At 53.6% G+C, this 23,549-nt stretch overlaps 1 protein-coding gene across 6 annotated transcripts in view; it reads left to right on the top strand.

Moving 5' to 3' along the window:
- The window catches only part of CASZ1 (castor zinc finger 1), a 209,081-nt gene that overhangs the window by 107,600 nt on the left and 77,932 nt on the right, over positions 1-23,549 (top strand). For 4 of the 6 annotated variants that reach the window (XM_075773494.1, XM_075773497.1, XM_075773493.1 and 1 more), the window contains exon 1: positions 5,016-5,160. The exons of the other annotated variants lie outside the window; for them this stretch is intronic. In XM_075773494.1, coding sequence (XP_075629609.1) covers positions 5,112-5,160 — 49 coding nt within the window. In that variant the 5' untranslated portion in view covers positions 5,016-5,111. Of the gene's footprint in view, positions 1-5,015; positions 5,161-23,549 lie in introns of those variants that run through there. 6 annotated transcript variants of the gene reach the window in all.

Raw genomic sequence — 23,549 nt, 5'->3', positions numbered from 1 at the left:
TTTACCTTCCCTCCCTGTTGCTGTGGTGGGGATGCTGCTGTCACATCCCCAAGGAGGGGTTGCAGTCAGTCCCCACTGTATGCACTCCAGGGTCTCCTTTCTGTGCTCTTGCTGCCCATTTCTTACCTCCTCCATCATCTCTCCTCACTTCCCTGCTGCCGCAAGTCCGTCCTGCTTGCTCCGTTGGGGACAGTCCCCAACATCCCTCTGTACCCACCTCGGTGCAGGGCTGACACAGCCTCTGCCTGCGATGGGGCAGGTAGAACAGCGTGGATAATGTGCCAGGCTCCCTCTGCCTTCCCTCCTTTTTGCCTCTCGCTCCTGCCCAAGCCAGGTCAAATCCAGAGGGGATTTATGGAGACCATCTCTACTCCACAGCATCAGAGTCCTCTAAAATCCAGTCTGTCTCTCTGCCTGTCCCATCTCTGTTGCTTGCTGGGCTGCATGTCGAAAGCCTTTCCCCACCTGCTGGTGTGACCCAGCCCGTTTCAGGACACAGTTGCTGGGAGAGTGAGTCATTACCCTGGGGAGTAAGTAGGGTAGCAGCTCCTCTCTACCCAGACCCACTTGCCATCTCCGTGGCATCAGGCCTTCCACATATGTCCAGAGCAGGACAGTCTCTGCTGAAACATCCATGACACAATCCAACCCGTCCTGGGTGCCCAGGCAGGCATCACGCTGGTGTGCTGCAGCAGCCATACACAGAACCTCCTATGTTTGTACACTTACGTGTGAATGTGTGTGTGTGCACATGGCGTGTGCCTCGTGTTATTGTTTGCATCCAAGCCTGCGTGTGCAGGAACACAAGCTGGCTTGCAGCTCCTCTAGATAGAAACCACCTTTTTGTTTTGTGTTTGCCCCGTGCTCTGCAGGAATGGGTCTTGCCCAGCCTGGGACCTGCCCTTGGGCAGCGGTTTCCTGGTGCCTCCGGAGGCCATCCCAGTACCTAGTGCGCCGAGCTGGGGCTTGGGGGCTCTGCGGGGGCAGCTCTGGGCTGGCTCAGGGTGACATTTGCTGGTTTTGCAGGCAGAGCGCCTGCTCTTCAGTGCCAGGTACCTTCCCTGTTGGATGCGGTGCCTGGGTAGGACTATCCCCTTGCCTCCTCGCCCTGAAATCCCCAGGCTGCACTTTTAATCACTGTAGTAAATTGTAACTAATTGTTAGTGCATTCAAACCCCTGCCACTCCTTCCCCCTAAGTCTTCTGGGCCCCTGTGGAGCATGAGGATGCGCAGTGTATGTTCACTGCTGTATGACCGGCTCCTGGTACAGTCATTCCCTTTGGGCAGTGGTCAAGAGATGAGCAGCATTTGGCGTCCAGCAGATGCTGGAAGTTGGGGAGTGTCTGGAAGAGCAGCAGCCACTTGGTGGGGAGCTGGTATCAAACTGTTTGAGTAACGCCAAGGAATAGTAAATGGCAGAAGCGATCCCAGCAGAGCCCCACCCGGCACACAGAGACTCGGCACAGCCGCTTTGGCAATGCTTTCTGGGCGCCATGTGCCAATAATGTGATTGAAACTGAATTGAGAAGGAAGGAGCGAAAGAGAAGGAAAGGGAAAGAAAGCACGGATTGTCTGCTCCTGCCGCCCAGGCCCCGAGGCCTCCGGGCGCCTCCCTTGACGAAACAGAAATCAAACAAAATTACAGAAATAGGGCAAGAACATTTGCCTAATAGACTCCCCAAGCAGGAGCAGGAGGAGGAGCACAGTGCTGCCAGATCTCCAACCTGCAATCTGAGAGCCAGCGCCCTGAGCCCACATGAATCCAGAGCACGGCCCCAGGCCCCGGGGTCAGCTCCAGCTAAGGAGGGAGAAACTGCCAAGAAAATGGGCTAAACATAAAAAACAAAGGCAGAAGAGACACACAAAGGGGGATGTCCCACATATCAGCGTGACTCACCCCCTGCTCAGCCCTGGCACACTGTCTGCGGGGAAAGCATTAAACTGTAATAATAATAATAAATTAATCATCCTTCCCCCTCCCATTGCACTTTTCATCTGAGGATCTCTGAGCACCTGGCAAACATTAATTACAGAGAGCTCCTGACGCCCCTGGGAGGGTAGGAAGGGACAAGGAGAGATCTCTTCACCTGCTGCGAAAGGGCAGCCGCAGCTGGAGCGGGACAGGGCGGCTCTCGCCATGGCATGGAGGCGCAGTTCAGAGCAGGATGAGGGGTGCTGACTTCCCTGGAGTTCTCCTGGGGACTGGGGGGGGTTTGGGAACCGCTTTGTGCCAGGGCATGGTTGGAGGCAGCTTTTCCTCAGAGAGGATCCGTACCCTGGAGGGATGGAGGAAGAAGGGGAGATGCTGCCCTAATGGGGGGCACAGGAGTCCCCAAAGGAGCAGAAAGCTCCACAGCCTCTGAGAGAGGAAAGAACAAACTTTTCTTGGGTAAGAGGCAAAGGAGGGAGGATGGGGAAATAAAACCTGATCCTGTGACTGGAGATCACTGAGATAGGAAATCAGGCCTTGACATTGCGTCAGCTGCAGGGCGTGGACTTCACCTGAAAAAACACCTTGGCAAGTTGTTCCTGCAAGGAGGAGTGGGAAGGACAGTGGGAAGTCTGCGGAGGGTATTCTCCGGGTGTGTTTAGGTTGTGTGTGTGGGTTCATGTGTGTCATGGTGTATGGATATGTGTGTATTTGAATGTGAGTGAGCACAGAGTATCATTTTCTTTGTTGGAGTGCATATGCATGTTGCGTGTGCGTGCTGGGATGGGAGGGGTGCGGAACATTTGTATACTGATGTGTGAACGTGCTCAGCTCAGTGCATGTAGAAGAACAGGTTGGTTTAGAGGGTCTGTGTGGCTGCATATGTGCAGTGACACATTCATGTTAAAGTGTGTGTTCCCCCTCGTAAGGAGTTGGAGATACAGCTGGGCCGCTGTCTTAGGGAACAGCAGTGGTGAGCCGAACTCTCACTGCTTAAATATTAAGTTCATAGGAGAAGTGAAAATGGAGAAATCTGGGTGATGCGAGGTGCGGTGAACTTAAGGACCCGTCAGCAACCTCACATCTGAAAGAAAGTGTTTGGTCCAAACCGAGCTATTACAAAGCCAGAGATGAACCAGCGCAGACATTTCTGGTGCTGTCCATCATTTCCCAGGGTAGGATATTCCCTGGACCAGGGCAGGCTCTGACAAGGATTTTAGGAGATGTTGGCTGGGCTGGTGTCTGTGTTGGGGCCAAGTGAAATGCAGACAAGCAGGATTTTAAAGGCAGCACCAGGTGACAGCTCTGATCAGAGCTGATGGCGTGGTTAGAACGCAGCGGGGAAGTTGGGGCGATGCTGATAATGTTTTGCCCATCTTTCTTAAAGCAGTAGCTTGCCTGCACCAGGTAGGAAGGTGAGCCCCATGCAAGGGCTCAGTTTGGGAGTGCTGCTTGGCTGGGCTCCCACTGCCTGGTGCCTGGGCACCCCCCGGGCAGGGCACGCTTGCCTCCTGCCTGACACTACTGTCCCCACCCTGCTTCCTAGCCTGGAGGGTCCCCGGGTGGCTGCGTTTCACTAGACTCTGTTTAGATTTTTTTCTGGGAGAAGCTGGAATACTTGTGGTTTTCACAAATGACTCCCCTTCTCCTCTTCCTTCTCCCTGCCCTCTGGCCCGGTGTGCTGCCCATACGTTTTTATGCATGCAAATGCCGCGCTTGCTGAGAGCTGGGTTAGATGATGAGTTGCAGTTGCACTGTTGGGTCTCTGGGCTCAGGACACTCTCCGGGTGCAGCGTGTACTGGTGTGCGGAGCCAAACAGACATGGGTTGCTTCCAGCCCTGTGACTAACCTGTCCGGCCACTTTTGGCGAGTCACTTCCCTCGCTAGTGCCTCAGTTTCCCCATCCATGCAGTGGGGTAATGATGCTGGCCTCCTTTGAAAAGCACATTAAGTTCTGCTTATAAAAAGGATTTAAGAGCTGTTGAGTTCATGGACTGCTCCCCAGCCCTGGTGAGGAGCCCTGCTCTGCCAAAATCCACGGAGCCAAACGTGGTGTGTTCAGAAAAACAGCCTACAACCTGCTCAAAATACCTATTTAATCAGGTAAATAATCTGCTCGTTTGTTTTAAAGAAAGAGGCTTATATCTGTGTTTACCCAACACGCCTCTTAGAACCTCCCTCGCATTCTTTGCTACTTAGAAAAATAAAGCAACAAAAAATGAGGAAATTCGCTGCAAAAGAAAACCCACCCCTCCTGTGGGCCAAGCGCTCCCGCGTCGGAGCGGCACTGGCTTCCTGTGGGGCATTGGGCAAGATGCTTTAACGTCCAGGATTGTGACACCGGCCACCCCGGGCCCAGGCACCCAGCGCCGTGCCCGGCGACGGGTACCCAACGGGCTCCAGCCCTCCTCGGTGCCGTGCCCCGTACCTCACGGCCGAGCCCGGACACGCGTGGGACGGCGGTGCCCGGGGCAGCCCGCCCTGCCCCTGCCCGAGGGCTGCGGGTCCTGCCAGTCCCTGTCCCCTGGGCACCGGCGCGGCTCGCCCGCCCCCCCCCCCCCCCGCGCAGCCTTCCGCGGTTTGCCCCGCGCCGGCGGCTCCTTCCCCGCCTGCTCCGGGGCTCCCGCATCCCCGCGGCCACGCGTGGGTCCCCCCGCTCCCCGCCGGCGGAGCCAGCGCCGCCCGCCCGGTCCCGCGGCCGCGGGGCAGGTGGCGGCAGCAGCCGGCGGCGATGGGAGCGGGGCACCGCGGCCGCTTCGGGCGGGCCGGTCCCGGCGGGCAGCCCGCGGCCCTGCGTGCCAGCGCGCCCCGAGTGCGGAGCTTCCCCGCGCTCCTTCCCCGACCGGGCCGGGGCCGCCGCTGGCTGCGCTGGGCCGCGCTGCGGGGCCGGGCCGAACGCCAGGTCCGCCCGAGGTGACCCCGTCGCCGCCGTCGCCCCCCCCCCCCCCCCCCCCCGGTCCGGCCCGCTGCGGCCCCGGTCCCGCACCTGCCCCCGGCGGCGGGCCCGGCGCGGAGGCGTGTCCGCCGGCTGCCAGTCACCGCCCCCCGCGGCGGCCGGCGCCCGCCCCCGGCCCCGCTGCCAAAGTGACTCGGGGAGGACCGGCACGGCAATGACATCAGTGCTTTAAACAACTTGTTATTCGGGAGCAATCAGCTGCAATTAGGTATTAATTAAGTATTATGAAAGTTGATTATTTAAGTGAATTCGGCTTTCGTCTCTCCGACTATGGTAAGTACAGCACAATTGTCCTTTTCCTGCCCCCAGCCCCCCGCCCGCTGCTCGGCGGAGCCCCCGGTCGGTGCGGCTGCCGGTGCCGGTGCCCCCCGCGCCGAGCGGTGCGGAGCGATGCGCTCCCTTGCGCTCCCTGCCCCGGCCGCCCCGCCGCGCGTCTCGTTCCCTCCGCCGCCGCGGGGCCGGGCGCTGCGGGCAGTTTCCCCGGGACCCGGTGCCGGGGGCCGCCGCCGCCGCGCCGAAACTTTTCCCGGCGCCGAGGCGGGTGCGCGGGTGCGGGGCGGCGCAAGGGGCTCCCGGGCCGGGCCGAGCGGGGCGCGGGGGCGGCACCAGGTGCTGCCGGGGGCTCGCAGCCTCTTTCACTTTTCTTTCACTTGTTTTACGGAAGTTGGCTTCCTCTCCTGCCGTCGCTCCGGCCCCGCTCTCCCCGGCCCCGCGGAGGCGGACGGCGAGGTGAGCCGTAGGCTCCGCTCCGCCGGGTGCTTCCCGGCAGCGCGGCGGCCCCCGCGGGCCGGGCCGGGGCGGCGGGCGGGCGGCGGGGCGAGGCGCGGGCTGGCCGGGAGAGGATGCGGAGGGGAAGTTTATGGGGGTTTTGAAATGATTCTGCGTTTATATTTGTTGTAAGTTGTGTGGGTTGTTTTCTCTTTCATTTCTTTCCCCTTCTGAGCTCTGGCGTCTTGTTGGTAAAGGTTGCTTGTCAGGTTCCTGTGCTGTCTAAATGAAAAGGAATTTAATTTATTTGGGACGAGGCAGTGTCAGATGAAGAGGCTGCTTATTACATTTAATGAGTATTTTTTTTTTTTTTTCCAACCTGGGCATATCTGGGATGGGTTTGTTTTTGTCCTTCCATGTGAGGTATATGAGACCTCCCCCACCCTTTCACATCTCCTAGGGAGGAGGAACAGTGGCCAGACTGGGGCAATGTTTTGGTTTTAGATTACAGGCCCCAGTATTGGGGCTGGGTGTGTTTTTCGTTACAGCTTTTTGTGGCACGTCCACTGGTTTTTGATGAGGTACGGGGATGAGGAGCGGGGTCTGGCCTGGCGGTGGGCTGGGCTGGTGCGTGGGCTCAGCTGGGTGTGGTGGTGGCCAGGGCTCCATTAGGCTGGGGCGTGATTGCAGCCGGGGTCTAGGGAGCTCAACGTGCTGGTGGGTTTTCCAGCTGCTGGCCAGTCTGAGGCAGGGTCTGTTTAGATTTCACAAAGTGGGCAAGTTTGGAGTTTGGTAGGAATCGCCATCTTACCTCCCTCTTTGGGACCTGGTCCCACCACTTTGGCCTCGTGCCTGCTAACACAACCAGACCTGCCCCTCCAAAATGGGGTAAACCATTCTCTCCCATTAAAAACCTAAATGGCAGCAATGGGCCAAACAGGCCTGTGCTGTTGATTCGCCACGGTCCAGGTAATTACTGCTGGAGCGTATGTGTACGTGTGTGTGTGTGTGTGTGTTTGTTTTTTTTTTTAATAAGGAGTAAGATGGTAATAAACTGGTTGATGATTGACTGGGCCTGAACTATGTACTCTGATATTTTGATTGAGAGGATAATTTTGTTGTCGTTTATTTCATTTATTTATTTATTTATTTCTCTCATTGAACCAAGCGGCTTGGGAACTGCTTCCACCCGCAAGCGCGATGCGCCGACTCTGGTTGGGTCCAACCGTGGGCACGCGGCTGCCTCCCTTCTAGATCAAGGAGCTGGGGAGGCTGCGTGGGCAGCCCAGGAGTTAAGGATGTGGTGAAACTGCAGGAGGGCAAATGCTTTAAAGAGTAATAAACAGTGATTTACCCCTGATCTCCATCTCCAGGAGCTGTGGCAGCGCAGAGATGGGATCTGCAGGCAGCTGCCCGGGTGTTCCGGGCCGGGCTTGGCCCCGAGGCAGGCAGGGCCGTGCCCCTGCCCGGGGAGGCAGTGCCCCCTGCCGGCTGGAGCCCTGCCCGCTGGCCAATGGGCCCCCGCGCCCGGCCCACCCAGCCCCACGCCCCCAAAAAGGGACTGCGAAGCCAACGCCTTCCCCCCCCAAAAGGGACCCTCCTTCTTCTCGGAAGTGCTGTGGGCGCTCGGCCTTCCTGCCGCTGCACCCAGGTAACGCGTAGGTTTTGGTGCTCCAGTATGGGAACCCAGGGCCGCAGTAAGCCATGGAAATGAGGATCTGGGAGATCTGTTTAAGTCAGCATTACGAGCTGTGTGTGGGTGAACCCGTCTTGTCATGATCTCGGGGCAAAGACCTGCCCCATAATCACCACCTCTAACCCTTATCTACTTGGGCCAGCTTATCTCCTTCAGTCGCTGCCTCTTGAATTCTCTCCAAGCCCTCAGGCTGTGGCTCCCCGGAGGCAGTGCCCAAGGGCTGCTCACATGAGCTGCCAGCTGGCAGAGGGAAGTCCAGAGGGGTTTCTTTCCCAGAGGGACTCGGTATGTGGGGTCTGCCATTCTGCTCTTGCCGAGGGCTTTCTCAGCTCAGTCAATCCTTTCGTGGACCTTCTAGGGCCAGAAGCATTCACAGTGGTTAAGGGCTGGAAGGAATTCATGGACTGAGTCCATTTGCCCAGGATCATGGCAAGATGTTCCTTACAGGTGACTTTCTGCAAGTCTGGTTGTAAATATCTTGAGTGACTGGGCACCTGTCACTTCCTTTGGGAAACTGTTTGCAGCCTAATTATCCTTGCTATGAGATTACAGGAACTGATCTCAGAATGGCGACCAAGAAACCTATGGTAAATGGGTGGAGAAACACCTAATTTTCCACTCAAAGGGTCATTTTGTGACTTTGTCAAAGCACTGTTGTTGTTTGAAACACCCAATGGATAGGAACACCTTCTTTGGGCTGGTGCCAACTCTTTTTTTGGAGAGACATTGGCTCAGTCAAGGTTGGTATCACTCCTGTGCTGAGCTCATGGGCTGCAGGAGGTTCACAGGCAGTTTGTTTGGGTGTTCAGGTCACTGTCCAGCAGTCCTGTGCTATGAGGTACTTGTTGGGTGGAAAGCATTCAAGTGCTTAAGCCTACCTAGTGAAGACTCTTCCTTGGGAGAAGGGTTTACCCGGGCAGGGATTAACCTTCTCATTGCAGTGTTAAGCAGGACCCAGTTATTAGCTGAGGAGCGTGCTGCAAAGCCAGTTGAAGTCCATGGGAGTGTTTCTACTGGTTTGGTGCTAAAGAGCGATAAAATTGATCCCTGAGATAATAAACTTCTGTTTCCCCTCCTGCACCCCACCTGCTGGGTGAATTCCTTCTGTACTAGGTCTGCTACCAACAGAGTGGGGTCTGCTAACGTGTGCAGGTCCTGCATCCTTCTGCTGTGAAACACAGGGTCTGAGACGGAGAGGCAACGTGTACTAAAAGTGACTGTGAGTGATCCAGATACCTCAGCTGGAAGGGATCAAATATTTAATACGCAGCTTCCATATCATCAGTTTCTGTTTTCCTGGACTATTTATGCTTCCATTCTGAGTCCTCCTTGCCACTATCAGAAAGGGCTATCTGAGCTTGGAATTTATTTCAGGACTCCTGTGCGTGCAGCTTTGTCTGTCCCACTTCTCATGCTGCCAGAGTGCTCGGCTGCCCTCACAGCGAGAGCCTTTGTGGCCACTTTGACTCTCCTGACATCAAATCATACCCCTAGACTGCCGTGTAGTCTACAATTTAGGTTTCCCTCTGAAAAGTTGGTTGAAAGTATCTGGAAAGTAATGGGAAGTGTTATGGGAGGTGAAGACAACCATCGCCTGTGCTGCATCGCTCACCTCCACCTGGGCTCCTTCCCTCCCTCCCAGGGTTTGAAGATGCAGCCGTTCCCAGGGTTTGGAGAGCTCAGGTGCCACCCATGGCTCAGCTCCCAGAAGTGCTGACATCGCAGAGGCCACGCTGGCCGATCCAGCTGGGATTTGGGAGAACCAATGTCCTCGTCCTCAGCTGCACTTTGCAAAGCAAAGAGGGGGCAGAGGAGGCTTGGCTGGAAGCAGGGGAGGGGCAGAACCTACAGCCAAAAGTCCCACACGGCACCGTCTCCTCCCCTCCGGTTCAATGCGGACTGGATCAATTTGGACGTCTTCAGCAATAAAAAATGCCGATGTCGTCCTAATTCACCAGGCCCCGAGATGACAGCAAATTTACATTTTTTAATTAAACTAGCAGCCAGTTTTTATGAGAGGGGGCTGGGTTATGCAAATCAAATGGTTGTGTACGAAAGATTAGGAGAGTTTGGGAATAAATTCCACAAATGCTAATAAAAAAAAAAAGAGAGAAAATGAGAGGGGGGAGAGAGAGGGACATTGTTCCATTAGCCCCTTTTAGACTGATTTCCCTAGGGAGAAAGCAATGGGGGGTGAGAGATGGAGGCAGCTTTCAGAGACAGGTAAAATCCATTTTGAGGATTGAGAGCCCCTTGGACCAGGACCTTGTTGCTCCCTGTTTCCTCTCCAAGGGCTCGCAGGGGAGATGGAGGCAGACATCAGTAGCAGAAGAAAAACTTCCTAGCTTCTAATCCCCGTTCCTGCTTGACCAGTGATCTCACAGGCTGAAACACCGTCGGGGGCTGGGGACCTGCCCTGGGTGACTGCAGCCTGGATGAGGATGTAGACGGGTTGCACAGTGCTTAGCTGCTGGAGGGACATGGCTGGGTCGAGGGCTGGGCCAGGTCACGGTGGTGTTGCAGGAGGGTGAACCTGGCAGGGTGACAGAGCAGTCCCTGGATGGGCAAAGCCCAGACTCTGGCCACGAGTGGGTACTGAAAGGGCTCCGCAGAGCTACTCCAGATGGGGACTGTCCCAGTGGCTGGGGTCGGTACTCTGGGGCTTCCCCCTCTCTTTTATGCAGCTTTTGCTGGTGGGCTCCTGGTCCCTGGCAGGAGCTTGCTGGTTAGGCGGACAGTAATACTGGTTGCAGGGCTGGGCTGCCATTCCACGTAAGCACAGGCTTCGTCTGTGGAGCAGGTTGTGTTTTGGAGAGGGACGATGATGCTTTTCCATCCCCCAAACTGCAGACCCCCTTGTTGCCCATCCATAGGGCTCTCAGAGGCTGAGTCCAGCTGTTAACTTCTCTTCCCGGTGAGGTGACCTGGCATCAGCCTCCTCTCCTCTTTCTCAAGAGACTTCCCATCCTTCTTCATGTGGTGATTCCAGAAAATAAAACAGTTTGTCAAGCCTTTTTGAGAACAAATAGTTACAGTGAACCAAAACCATGCACCTCACTCGTGTAAAATATGTTCTTGTTTAAATTTCCTACAGAATTCTGAGTTCTCATTGCGTTTGGGAGTTAAGTGTGGTGGCCGGGTACCGAACAATTGTTTGCTCTGCCATGGAGAAATACAACCAGAAAATTTCTGGAGGCTGGGAAACTGCTTAAAGCTTCCAGTCCTAAGGCAGTTTCATGCTCAGAATAAAAGCTGAACAACCCGTGTAGGTTGGCAAGAGAGAGCAAGGGGTGGAGAGAAGGAGATACAAGGAAAAAGGATGGGAAGACTAAAGTCACTGGGTGCACTTTATGGCAATCCCCTGAGGATTTGGTGCCTCACTAGAGAATTTTGCCACCCATTCCTGGTTTTGGGGTGTGAAATGATGATTCACCTACATGCGCATGTTTTGCTTTGGAGAGGTGACATTTTAGCAGAGCCTCTTGTGAAATCAGTAAAAACACCAAGCTCCACTGGAGCATTTCTGGAGGTGTTCCCCACACCCAACACCTACGTCCCCGTCACCCTGTCCTGCACATGCACATCTGCCCCAGACACTCACCCACCTCCATGCTCCCGGACACTCACGTGCCCTGTGTTGGTGTTGTGCTGAACTTCGTGTTCTCCGAGTTGCTCTCTCAAGACATCGCCTTCCTCTGCACTTCAGTTCTGTGTGCTTGCATCATCGTGACAATAAGTGGATCTTTCTTAGCAGCAAGGAAAGATCAGTATGGTCTGTGCCCTGTGTGTTAGGTGTCCCTGTGCTCCCACCGCTGCTGCAGTGCATCCCCCACCGTTCCTGCTGCCAGGGAGGTTTGGTCCACGGCCGCAGGCAGGCAGGCAGTTGTACAGGGGATTTTTGTAACGCGAGTTTCTGAGCTGAACTAGGGCCAAGTTCAGCCTAAATCTAACAAAGAGAGCTCCAGAACAGGTCTGTGAGACATGGCAGACTCGGAGGATTTGGTGTGGGATGAATAACTCCTAATCTATAAAGTGGGCATAATCATACTCCCCTGTGCAGCCCAGAGCCAGGGCTGGGCGCTTCAGTGATGGAGATAAGTGAATGAGGCCTGGCTGCTGTCCATGGATGGGTGCGGGGGTCGGGCAGGAGCGCTCCTCCCTCCAGCTGGGGTGTGGTGGCTGGGGTGTGGGAGAGCTTCCCGGGAGCTCCTGCGCCCGCCTGACCCGTGGCACCCTCAACGTCCCAGCAGCTGCAGCGCCGCGGGCTGCGAGCACCCGCGCGTCCAGGGCGGGTTGTCGTGGCCCCACAAGGAGGGCTCTCTGGGACCTGGGCAGGGAGGTGCAGAGCTCCAGCTGGGCTTTTCTGTTGTAATGGTGCCGTGGTGTCAGCCCCTCTCCCGAGACTGGCTGGGCCAGGGCAGAGCAGAGGAAGAACCAGGAACTTTTAGCTTCCATACATGGGAAACTGTCAAAAGCCAGGTAGCAACACCAGCTTTTGTCTGGTATTTCCAGAAAAACCCGGCGGGACCTGGCATCACAGGGCATAATTTATTATGGAAAAATAAAATAATAAAGTCCCAATCCCTTTGAGGCCTGAGTCATAGAAGCATCTTCTCATTAAAGCAGCTCCACCTCTCCACATGGTGTTTGCCAGCACCGTGCCTGTATGAATCCACTCCCTGAGTCGGCCCGCCCAGGGCAGCCCTCCTCCTCCTCGCTGCCTGCGCTGCCCCAGCACACCTCTCCTCCAGCACCCCTTCCCCTATCTGGAGGAGCACGAGCAGTTCCACATGTCAAGCCAGCTTCTCCCCAGGCCTCCCTTCTTCGGGCCAGGGGGATGTTTTGTTGGCATGTTTTGTAGACAAATGTCTTGATCTTTGCACCCACCTTCCACCCCCTGTGCTATCAAGTTCTCTGGGCACGGCCCTGGCTCCCACATCCCCCTCTCCCTGCCACGTGGTGTGGAGGTGTCTGTGGTATCTTTCCATGGCTTGAAGCTCTCTTCCAAGTGGCCCTCTGCAAGCAGGGAAAGGAGAGGAAGCTGCTCCTGGAGTAATTACCATCTGCATGTCCTGAAGGCAGGCAGCAGATGTTAGCCAGAGGAGGACCGGGTTGGAAGAGGGTGAGGCAACAGAGGCTCGGGAGAGAGGATCTGATTTTTCTTCTTGATTGCATATGAACATTTTTAACAGAAGCTCAGTAAGACAAGAATCACAGTTTTGCAAAGTTGATCCATGCGCTTGGAAACTTTCAGAGAAAGTTCCTTTGCTCCGCCTTCCTGTGTTTTCAGTCATTCACTCTTGCTTTTCTCAGACTTCCTCTGTGTTGCACTGTTTAACTTTTCTTGCTAAATAGCTTTCCTCTATGTCCTCCTTCCTTTTCTTATTTCCACAGTCCCGTCACTCTTTGTCACCCTCCTGGACTTCCCATTCTGCCTTTGATTCTGTCTTGGTTTTCCTTTCCTTTTTTTTTTCCACTCTCCACCTCCCTTCCATTATCTTACTCTCTTTATTTTTCATTTCCCCATTTGTCTGTGGGCCGATATTCAGATGAGCAAACTTCTTCCAGTTAAAGGAGGTCATGAATATTAGGATTTTTCTATCAAACAATGAAATACGGCTGAAATTACTCTAAAGAATAGGGCCCTTTTCATAAACCACCTGCTGGTTTTTTTTGAAAGAAAGCACAACCACTCACTCGCCTGTGCGCTTCAAGCAGTTGTTTCTCATCTCCACCTTGCCAAGCTTTGCTGTTCCAATGTCTTCTTCTGAATTTGTTGCTCTTGGTGGAGTAAGTCTGCTCTTCTGAGACTGCCAGCACCCAATGAGTCTGGGTTTGGACAGGTTGGAACAGGACGGTGATTCTGGCAGGATCCTCACTACTTTGAATGATGGTTTGTGATTGTGCCTTTTTGATTGCGGTGTGCTTATTTTGGGGTTTTATTTTTGTTTTCAACAACATTTTGGTCTGAAACTCATTACCTCTCAGCTTAACTGAGAGAGGGATCTCATATTCAGATGATAGCACCCAGCAGGGCGTGGAGACACACAGACACCCCTGCATTCTCCTGGTCTTTCTGGTGCGGACCAACCCTCTCCCCTGGTCATGAGGAGGGCTGTGGTGGAGGTGTCTTGCTCAGGCCTGGACACCAGCCCGGGGCTGCGGTCGTACCCTCCTGGCTTTCACGGTAAGCCCCTGTGTGTGCCGAGGCTGAGCTGAGTTCTTGTTCTTGTTCCAGACTGATCTGTCAGGGCTGATTTTAGTACCCAGGAGTTGAATATGTCTGGCTGTTCGCAGTGAGGTGAGGGCCGTGTCTGCAGCACCCCAAGAAAGAAGTTACAATAGATCTGTGCTGGAGGTGAGTCCCTGCACCAGGCAGGTCCCCCCTGCGGGGACCAGGGTCCACGCTGCTGTCCCCTTCCTCCCAGCCGCATGGCTTCGGAGAAGGATCTGTGAGCACAGCGGCTGCAGACACCCTTTCTCCTGAGACCCGAGCCAGGTATGTGCTCCAGCACCAGTGCAGCTTGGCTGTTAGCCCACGAGCAGGGGTGAGGAGAGTGGTGGAGCGGTGCCCTGGGGGCCTGGAGAAGTGTGGACAGAAGTGTCTCCACACGCCCCTTGTTTGCTGCCACAAGGCAGGCGTGGGCAATGCCAGAGACAGGGACAACAGAGGACACCAACTTGTCTCAGCCTTGTGTTTTGTTTTCAGTCCAGCCTATTTATATTCATCATAGTTGCTATTTTTTCCCCAGTTACATGGATGTGTCTTGTTCTCGCTGTCTTCCATCTTCCCTGAGCAAACCTTGCCGTTTTTCACATGTCTGTCCTGGGAGGTGCACAGCATCGTCCCTCTTGGACAGAGACCACTCTTCTCCGAGGAGGCACGTCTCGGTGGTGCGCTCGGTCCAGGAGCCTGGCACAGCCCTCCTGCCCTCTCCCACCCAGCCCCACGTTTCCCTGGACAGAAACTGCATACGCAGCCTGGGCTGTGTGAACACGGAGTTTGTTTTGCCAGGGTGACCTGTTTAATCATCTCATTTTCTGGTGGCCGTTTATTCCTCGTTTCCACGGTTACAGCCCCATTAAGAGGAGAAGCAATAAGGCAGCGAGTCAAACAGGTAATAAAAACATTAAAGCCATGTGCGCATTGGGAGGGAGGGAGGGCGAGCAGCACTCAGTGAGACGAGACGGGCCGTGCCAGGGAGACAGAAGGGTCGCAGGGAGCCTGTGCACGGTGTGGTGACACCCGGCTCACGTCCCATCCTCTGCAGGGGCCTGACTGCCAACACAGCACCCTACAGCATCCTACTCCACTCCCTTGGAGTGTGCTGCCACTCAGGACAGCATCACTGCCATCAGCGTGCTGCTCTCGCCATTGCTGTGTTGCTAAAAGAGTTGTTAGTGGCCAAAAGCACTTGAAATCAGAGTATTTTTGCAGCTATGTTTTACTTCAGGGCTGTGACTGTCTAGCAAAACTTGTAACTTGCTGTTTCTGTTTAGTTACTGTGATGCTGGTGGACCCAAACATTTGCCATGGTAATAGCTCCACCATGGTACTTGTCAAGGTACCTACTCTTGCTGATGGCAGCTGTCCTGATACCCCAAGGAGCACGGCTCTTCGAGTTGTGCTTCTGCACAGTTCCTAAAATAGTACTAGCCGTTCAAAATACTACACTCATGTACTTACAGCTAGCTACCTAAACCAACACAACCTGGAGTATCATGACAGCAGTTTGAGGCTTTCCTAGGTAGAATAAATATCTGTTTATGGAAAGGTGTATTTCTGCAACCTCCAGGAGAAGGTCAGGCTCCATGGAAACAGGATAGGTAGGTCTCTGCTCCGTGGCAGCACGTGGGCTGCTAGCAGGCGTTTGTGGGGTAGGGAGCGGGTGGGAGCTGTTCACCTGGGAGCAGTGGGCAATGCCTTATGGCCATAGCTAGAAATCAAGGGAGAGCTGGGGAGGGCAGGCAGCATAGCTGTGAATTACCTCTCTCCTGCTGAAAAGAATCCCCAGATTTCTGTTTTTCCATTGTGGGCTCATAAAAGGAAAGTAGCAACATTAAGCAACTCCTCTAGAGCGAGGAGAAGGCAAAGAGCTGTGCTGTGTCAAGAAAAAGAAGGAGGTTGCTTTCAGAGCAGCTCACTTTCCTCCAGGCAGTGTTCCTCCAGGGTCTTGGTAGGTGGGAGCCTTTTGTTACTATATGCTTGTTATCCCAAACCTGACTTTGTCATCAAGGAGATTGTGGCCTGTCTCCTGTGGGAAATTGCTGGCTAGATGTACTCTTGGGCATAAAACCATGACCTGACTACAAAAGCCAGCAGAGTTACTTTTCCTTATCATTTCCCAGTGGCCATGGAGGCCGAGTGGCATTGGATCTCAGATGAAGAGATGTTAGCGAGTGAATTGACATTTTTAATACCTGTCTTTCATGTGAAGGCCCATAGCTGTCTCTGATGGTCAAATGGAGATTAAAATGATGTCACTAAAAAATATTTTAAAACTTCTTTGGACACTGCAAGCGTGAGACTTGGATTTTCAAAGTCACACTGTGTTGGCCAAATTTCGTTTCTTTGGAGTTGGAGGTTTATCAAAATTGCCACATCTCAGAGCAAGTGAGGAAGGCTGGGCTCTCTGGAGACCTGCCCTGGGATGGAGAATATAGACTTTTTGAAGCTGCTCTTCATTTCAGACAGTCTGTAGGATTGGTCTGTGAGCTGACTTGGTAATTAAGTATGACAACAATTCTCCAGGACCCACTCCCTCTTACCATACTGATGTGAAGGGCCCCATCCATTCCTGAGAGTGGGGAGCAGGGTGTGACCTTCCTTTGTGTGATCTCTAGCTATGCTGTGTTGTGCTGTACATTACCCAGGGTAGGTACAAACCCTGATGCTTTATGCATGCTGCTTATAAGTAATGCCTTAGGAAAAATGAGCAAACTGTGTAGCTGAAAAATCCTCTGCTCTGGATGGGTTTGAGCTGCCGACTCGCTGTTGTAAAGGAGCAGGTGCCCACGGGCCGGAAGGGTTCTGGCCATTGAACAAGGATGAGTTTCACTGTGGATGAAGAGGTTAAATATAACAGTCTCCCTCATATAGGTGGCACAGCCCTAACAGCAGAACAAAAAATATTCAGAAAAACAAACAAGAAAAGAGAGCAAAAAAGTAATCATAGAAATGCAGGGAAATGGAGTAAACTAACTCTGAGGGTGTTTTACCTGCTAGCTTTCTCTGGTGAAACATTCTGCTCTGATGCACCCCCCCTTTGCCCTGTTGGGATTTTTCTTTAAATTATTTCTGACATTGTTTTGGTTTTTATAGTTTCTTTTTTCTGGGCTTTATCAGAAAGCATATTTGTGGTGAGCGCCTGTGAAAGGACCTGGCTTGCTGAGTAAATATTCAACGTGGAAATGAGCCGCATGACCTTGAGGGGGGGGAGAGGGAGGAAAGCTGAGAGAAATTCATAAAAAGCTGAAAAAGAAAAGAACAAGGAGAAGGGAGGGGAGAGGGAAAAAAAAGATAAAAGGCTTGGCCAGACTGGAGGAAGTCACACAGGAGAGAAATATTGGTCTTTCTTGTTAAAGCGGTGATTGGACATGTAGTATTAGACATCTTAGATAGGCCCGATTCTCAGCCGTGCTGAGCACTGACACTTTGAAAAATAGGCCCATTTAAGGTGACTGAAGTTGGGCAACAAAAGTCAGTAGTCACTTTAGATCATCTTGGCCTGTGTTCAGAAGGGTGAATTTTATCCTTGGCGAAAGGCCAGCGGGAGGCCTTTCTGTGTACTGTTCCGTTCCCAGAATAGGACTTGGGGTGGCTCCTGGACCTCGTGCCGGTCCTTCGGGGCAGGGGCAGAAACCGCTGTCCCCGAGTTCTGGGCTGAGCCTCTGCCTGCTCTCCCCATGCCGGGGGCAGCGATCACCAGCTGGACTCACGTGTCACAGCCCAGTTGTTCTCGGGTTTGAAAACTGGGCCTCAATTTATTTGTGGACTTTTGAGGGGGCTGCGGGTGTCTTGGAAAGGTGCCGGACAGAGCAAAAGCCCCTGTGCTCAGTGCTGGGGCAGTAAGGAGCAGCAGCGCAGGTTTCCCACCTCCCACAGGTTCCCTGTGTGGTCCCTGCGTGAGATTGAGATGTAGATTTTTGCTTTTGGAAACTAGTGAGGATCTCGGTCCGAAAAGACCATGAAAACACTGTTGCAAGGAAAATGGATAAGATAATTTGGGTAGAAACACGCCGCCATCACTACCAGAGACCAAGATGTGAAGTCCAAACGCACTCTGGAGTTTGGGTTTCCAGAACTGCCTGGTTTGGACTTGAGGTTTTTACTTCAGTCCCACGTCTAGTCCTGGATGATCTAAACTGGATTTTAAAATTGTATTGTAGGAATCGGAGAGAGATGAGCACTGAGTTTCTGCAGGTTTGTATTTTTTTCTGTATGGGATGTTCCTCTAGTGTGCCCTTAGTATCTTGATGACACCAGCACCGGGAAGCCCCTTGGTCCTGCAGCTGCAGCCGTCAGCTCTCTGCTGCCCGTTTCCATGAGTTGCAGGAGGGATCCGGGCACCCAGGGAGCCAGCACCCAGCAGTCATGGGGCTGGAGCAGAAACTCCAGGCAGCTTCTGCTAGTTTTTTGTTGTTTGAATGCATGACAAAAAAGTTTGGATGCATTTAAGATGCCCTTACAGCTTATCGTGTTGTCATTTCTTTGGCTCCCCAAATTCTCTTCATTTTCTAGAGGGGAAGTCTAACTTCACTGGCATCAGCACTTCAAAAACGCTGCACACTGACATAAGCATTTCAGAGTGTGGGGCAAGGACTGGGCCGAAGCTGAGCCCTCATTTGTGTTGAAACAGTGCTGATTACCATTCTTTGGTTAAAACAAAATAGCTGCACTAATGATCTTCACATACACATCTTTAAATTTTTCTTCATTTAGGTGGGGGGATGATTTCTTTCTTTCCATAAGCATGAAAACTGTAGAATTAATTTTCATTGCTCATATGGGAAAGCCCTACTGTATGGAGGAGAGCCTTTTTTTGTTTTCTTTCCAGTTGGAGTGTGTGAAATAGTAGGGAAAAGTCTTGCCTAGTGATGACCTCAGAATAATTTCTATAGCAGTGTAACGTGATGTCAGACAGTATGCAGCTGGGTGGGAAGTGCAGACTGTGGGGGCACGAGTGCCTGACACAGGGGAAAACCGACATTAAAAAAACGTTAGTCCAAGGCTTTGGGAGGAACTAGAGCAAAGTCACCAGTGCAGATGCCAGGGCAAGGAACTGTAACTGTACGTTTAATAGCTTTGGATGTTTGCTTTTATGTGACAGTTGCTGTTCAAGCAAACAGATTTGAGAATTCCAGACTTGCATGGATTTCAGGGATTTTATTTATATGTGTTCCGCACAGGACATGAGCAGGATGGGAATGCAGGGGGGCTATGCAGCAGGAGGAAGGGCCCGGTACCCTGCTCCTCCCTGTCCTCCTGCTGACTACCTGGCACACCTTGATTTACCCACACGTGCTTGGTCAAGAGCTGATCTTCCCCTCTCACTCCGGTCTCCTTTCTCTGCCCTGAAGTCGTCCTCTCCCCAAACTTGCCTCGCTCACCTGCTCCCCACTGCTCCTAGCATTGTCCTGCACTCCCAGGAGCATCCTCTGTCCCATTCCCATGTACGCACATCCTCTACCTCCCCAACGATGGTGTCTGACACTAACGTGCTCGGCCAGGGACCTCTGCAGCCTGCGGGAGCCCTACCCTGTGCTGAGAGCCCCATCTGCAAAGCAAATGGCCATGCCCCGTGTGCCTGCCCTGCCTGGCCTCTCCTCTCTGGCTCTGGGTTCAACTGAAACTGTACAAAGGGAGCTGAAAGGCAGAGGCATGTTTTCACAGTTTATTCTCCAAAAGGAAAGCCTGCAAGGGGTGAGGGGCAGACTCCTTGCAGCGAAGGTGTTAACAAATAGCAGGTGATTAAACATGACAAGCAGTGACATTTCTGTGTGGGGTTCTCAGTACCAGCAATGCCAAGAATGAAGCTATAAACCCTGACATTTTGTGTTATGCACTGAGGTTTTTAATAGACATCTTTCTCTCCCTCCCCCCTGTTTATTTCTTTTATTCCTTTTTTCTCTTCTGTCCCTTTCCCTCTCCTCTCTCTTCCTGACCCTCACCCTGGCTCTGCCCTGTCCCAAGTGCCCCCCACCTCATCTTCTCATACCTCCCTCCCTGCCCTTATCTTTGCTCCCTTGCTTTACCAGACTAATTTGTTTCATGGCCTTCACTTTTTCTTTTGTTCCTCTCTTCCTCCCTATTTTCTTGTTACACTTTTCCAAGCTTTTTTGCTTTACATGGCGTCATTCCCCCTTCCTTGCTCTTCTCTTCCTCCTCTTAACTCTGGTCTCTGCCATATGCACACACGCTTGCAGTCTTTCTCACACATACGCACTCCCACACTTTATTGCACGCACACCGCCACTTTCCGCACACTTTTCTGCTCTCCCCCACGCGCTCTCACTCTCTCCTGCACCGTCTCTCACATGCGCTCGCACTTGCTCTTTTCTTTCTGTGCTTCCCCTCTCTTGCTCTTCTTTGTCTTTGTTACTCCCTTCTGCTGTCATCCTCCCTCTGTCTGTTCTTTTCCACTCTCTCCCCTTCTCCCTCCCTTTCCTTTCTCTTTTTGGGGCCTGATGTAATACGCTAACCATGGGCAGCCAGGCCAGTTGCTTGTCAGGGAGCAGGTGTCCCACCCCTGAGTGATGTTTTTGTTAATAACATTTTTGCCCTGACTCAGAAGCCGGCATTTTGGAGATCGGTTGTTGGGTTTTTTTTAAGGACAGGAGCTGAGGAGGCTGTGCTTTTGGGAACAGTTGCTGGGTTTGTGCTAAAAGGACTGCAACAGTTGTTCTGCTGAGCAAGAAACGTTGGAACAACTGCAGATTCCCTCCCCTCCTCTCTCTCTCCATATCTATCCAAAGGGCATTTGGAGGTGACACCCAATGCACCGTCCCCCTTGCAGCCAGCTCTAATTGGAGCCGACGGGCTGCCGCTGGCTCTTGGCTTTAGGAACGGGGCACTCATGCCGCCGGAGTTGGCCCTACCCGGCAGCCCTGTGTATGAGAAAAAAACTTTCTTCATCTGCCTCTGCTGCCTCTTCCTGATGGGGTTATGGGCACAAAATTAGTGAAATGCCAGGGTGACCAGAGCATTCAGACACAGAGCTCTCCTCTGTATCAGCAGGTTACCTGGTCTCCAGGGCTCAGCAGTAATGGCCCAGGTACACGGTCTGAACATAAGAAAGTGGTGTCCAGGCACACGAAGATAGGAGGGTTCAGTGGTGGTCATCTGTTCCCCAGTCCATGACTTGCCTGGCTCACTGTGTCTTATCAGGCTACGGTCTCCTTTGTGGAGAGGCCAGGAGGCAATGCGTGATGCTTTCCACTCGGCAGGATGGAAATTGCGTGGGTTGGCTCATCAGAGCCTGTCTTCTCTGCCGAATCAGCCTGGCTATCAGCACCAGGGTCTGAACCTTCCCCATCTGGCTGGCCCCAGTGACAGTCACACTGCAAAAGCCATCGCGAAGTGCCGCTTGGGGACTTGAGGCATCTCCAGAGGCTCTTCGAGTTGCACGGCGATTCCTTCTCATCTGGCTGCGGGAATCTCTGCCTCTCCCCAGGTCCCTGGGGAGGATCTGTAGGGAGCTCCTGGAGAATTACTATGCACATGCTGTCTGTGCTGTGCATCGATGGCTTACCGGCCCACTCCTGTAGCCAGCACATCTGTGCTGAGAGCATCCAGGGCAGGCAAGAGGCTCTTGGGGGTGGACAGTGAGGACAGAGGCTGGGGCAGCTCCCATGTATGGGAGGTCACCGGGGCCCCACTGTAAAGGGCTCAGCAGGCATTTGAAATTAATCCAAACTAAACTGCAGCTTTAGTCCCAGTATTTTCTCTTCCTTGACTCTGCAGGCGCTCTAAAAATCAAAATACTTCCCCCTAAAGACCCCGCCTTCCGATAAAAGTGCCTCTCCCTCCCTGTCCGCCCAGGTCTTATTGATCCAGCACCGCAGACGGTGGCTGCAGCTTGAGTTGCCAAGTAGGGCAGATCGATAGAGACTTGGTATGGGATTTTTGGCAGCTGGGACACCCATTTGTCTCCCCTCCCCTCCCACCATCCCTCCAGGAAACAGCCAGCATCACAGTGAAAGCAGGTGGAGCAAAGCCCCGTCCTTTGCCTTCCTCTCACCTTGTCCTTCTGTGTCCTCCGTGCTGCAGCCGCTGGGACTGGAGGCCTCTGCAGAAGCCTGTGCAAGGCCACAGAGCGTGTGCGGCACACGTTCAGCTGGAGCGGTTCCCTCCTCTGTGCTGGCTCCACCGGCCCCTCTCTGCCACTTACCCTTTGCAATGGCCAAGTTCACTCTTTTGTACAGTAGGGCAATTCCGTGGTTCATTCCAGCGTCCCCGAGAGCAGGATTTGGCCTTTATTGTTTGCACAGTCTTTTTATTTAACAAGGGCCTCTTCCCTGCCTGGATCCAAAGTAACTCCTCTCTGCCCTTCTTCCCTGCTGTGGCCATCAGTGCTGCTGTCATCTTTCCACAGATGGGGAAAGCAAGGCACGGAGACGTGAAGTGACTTCCTGAAGGCCAGAGAGGGAGTCAGTGCTGGAGCTGGGGATAGAGGCCATGTTTCTGGCCATCCTTTGCCAGCGCTCAGCGCCTTGGCCATGGGCAGGGCTTCTTCCCCACTCATGAGGCTTCCCAGAGTGCCCTGTGTGGGTCCAAGAGCTGTGGGCTAGTCTCCAGCACGAACCGGGTGAAGTGGAGACAGAGAGGAGCAGTGGGGAGGAGAGGGGTGCTGTGCAGGCAGCTTCCCCGCTCCATCGTGTCAGGAAAGAGTGGTTAGCTCTGCCGTGAGATGTCCTTAACCCTTGCCAACCCTCCTGGCTGCTGAACCTCTGACAGGTGCCGAGCGCCGCGCACAGTGAAGTTAATGAAATGAGTATTTCGGAGAGAGGGGGAGGGAGGCTCTGTACTGCACCCTGGGGCCTTGGGTTTATTAATGGTGACCTGCCATTAAAGACTAAAGTGCTAACCTGGTCATATTTAGCAGCTTTCAATGGTATCCCAGTGGCCTCTGCCTGTAATATCAACTCCTGCCTTCCCCCCGCAGCCCCAGGCCAGCAGGAGCTGACTCCAGAGTTTCTCTGCTACGATGAGTCTGGTGGGCAGCACTAAGAAGTCTCTGCGCTGCTGCTGCCAGACAGATTTCCACCCCCTCCTGATGCTCCAAGCAGCTTCCCCCTCTTACTGCCAGGTCTTGCCAGGGAGCACTTGGAAAAGAGGACCGAATCCTGGCATCTTCATGATCTCCTTTGCTCAGACAGAGCCTGGGGGTCACTAGGAGAGGGCGACATGCCAGCACGAAGCTAGCAGGATTTGGCCATGAAGGAGAGGCATACTCAGGCTCTGCAAAGTGCTTCCACAGAGCTCTCCGAGAAGGTGCTGGCAAATTATCCCTCTGAGGTAGCAGGCTGGGAAAAGAGGCAGCAGCTCTGCCAGACCTGATTAAAACAGTACTTGAGGCTAACAGCTTCAGGTCAGAGCAGGAGGGCTGCTCTCACCGCTACTGTCCCTCTTGCTCCGGTCCAAGAGGGACTTGGAACACCCAAGCATGGGGAATGTCCCCTAGGGGATGACAGCAGTTGGATATTGCAGTGACAGGCACTTTAGAAAGATGCTGGGGGCTGCTGCTGGTCCAGGCAGGGATCAGTGTTAACAGAAGAAAAAAAAAACCCAGAGTCTCCTTGAAGCTAATTCTGCTCTTGATGCCTCCCCAGAAGCAAGACCCTGCTGTGCTCTGTGTGCCAGCTGAGATTATTGCCTACCCTGATCACTTCTTCCTGGATTAAAAACTCAGCACAGAGTATTTTGCCATGTGTTATTCCAGGATACCTGCTAGAAGCTCCACGTGGTGCAGACCCTGGCAGAGGGATGAGGGAATCACGGGGCATGGCCAACTGGGGCTGCTTCTGCTGCTCAAGATGGGAGGTGGGGATGCGCCTGCCCCCTCACGCCTCTGTTTTGTCTGGGGTGAAGGCATGAAGAGTGAGGCCGTAAGGGATTTTCCTCTCTCTAGCAAGCCCTGTAAGCCACAGATCCTCAGAACCCTGCCCTTCATGTGGGCACGTTTGTCACTGTGGGCTTCAGGCCATTCCCCAGCAGAGCCAGTGAGGGCAGGGGCCTTGTTCCAGCGGAGAGCTCCAG

Source organism: Balearica regulorum, chromosome 21 (genome assembly GCF_011004875.1).
Source record: "Balearica regulorum gibbericeps isolate bBalReg1 chromosome 21, bBalReg1.pri, whole genome shotgun sequence".
Lineage (NCBI taxonomy): Eukaryota > Metazoa > Chordata > Aves > Gruiformes > Gruidae > Balearica > Balearica regulorum.
Note: the sequence above shows the minus strand (reverse complement) of the source record. Positions and strands in the feature narration are given on the sequence as shown.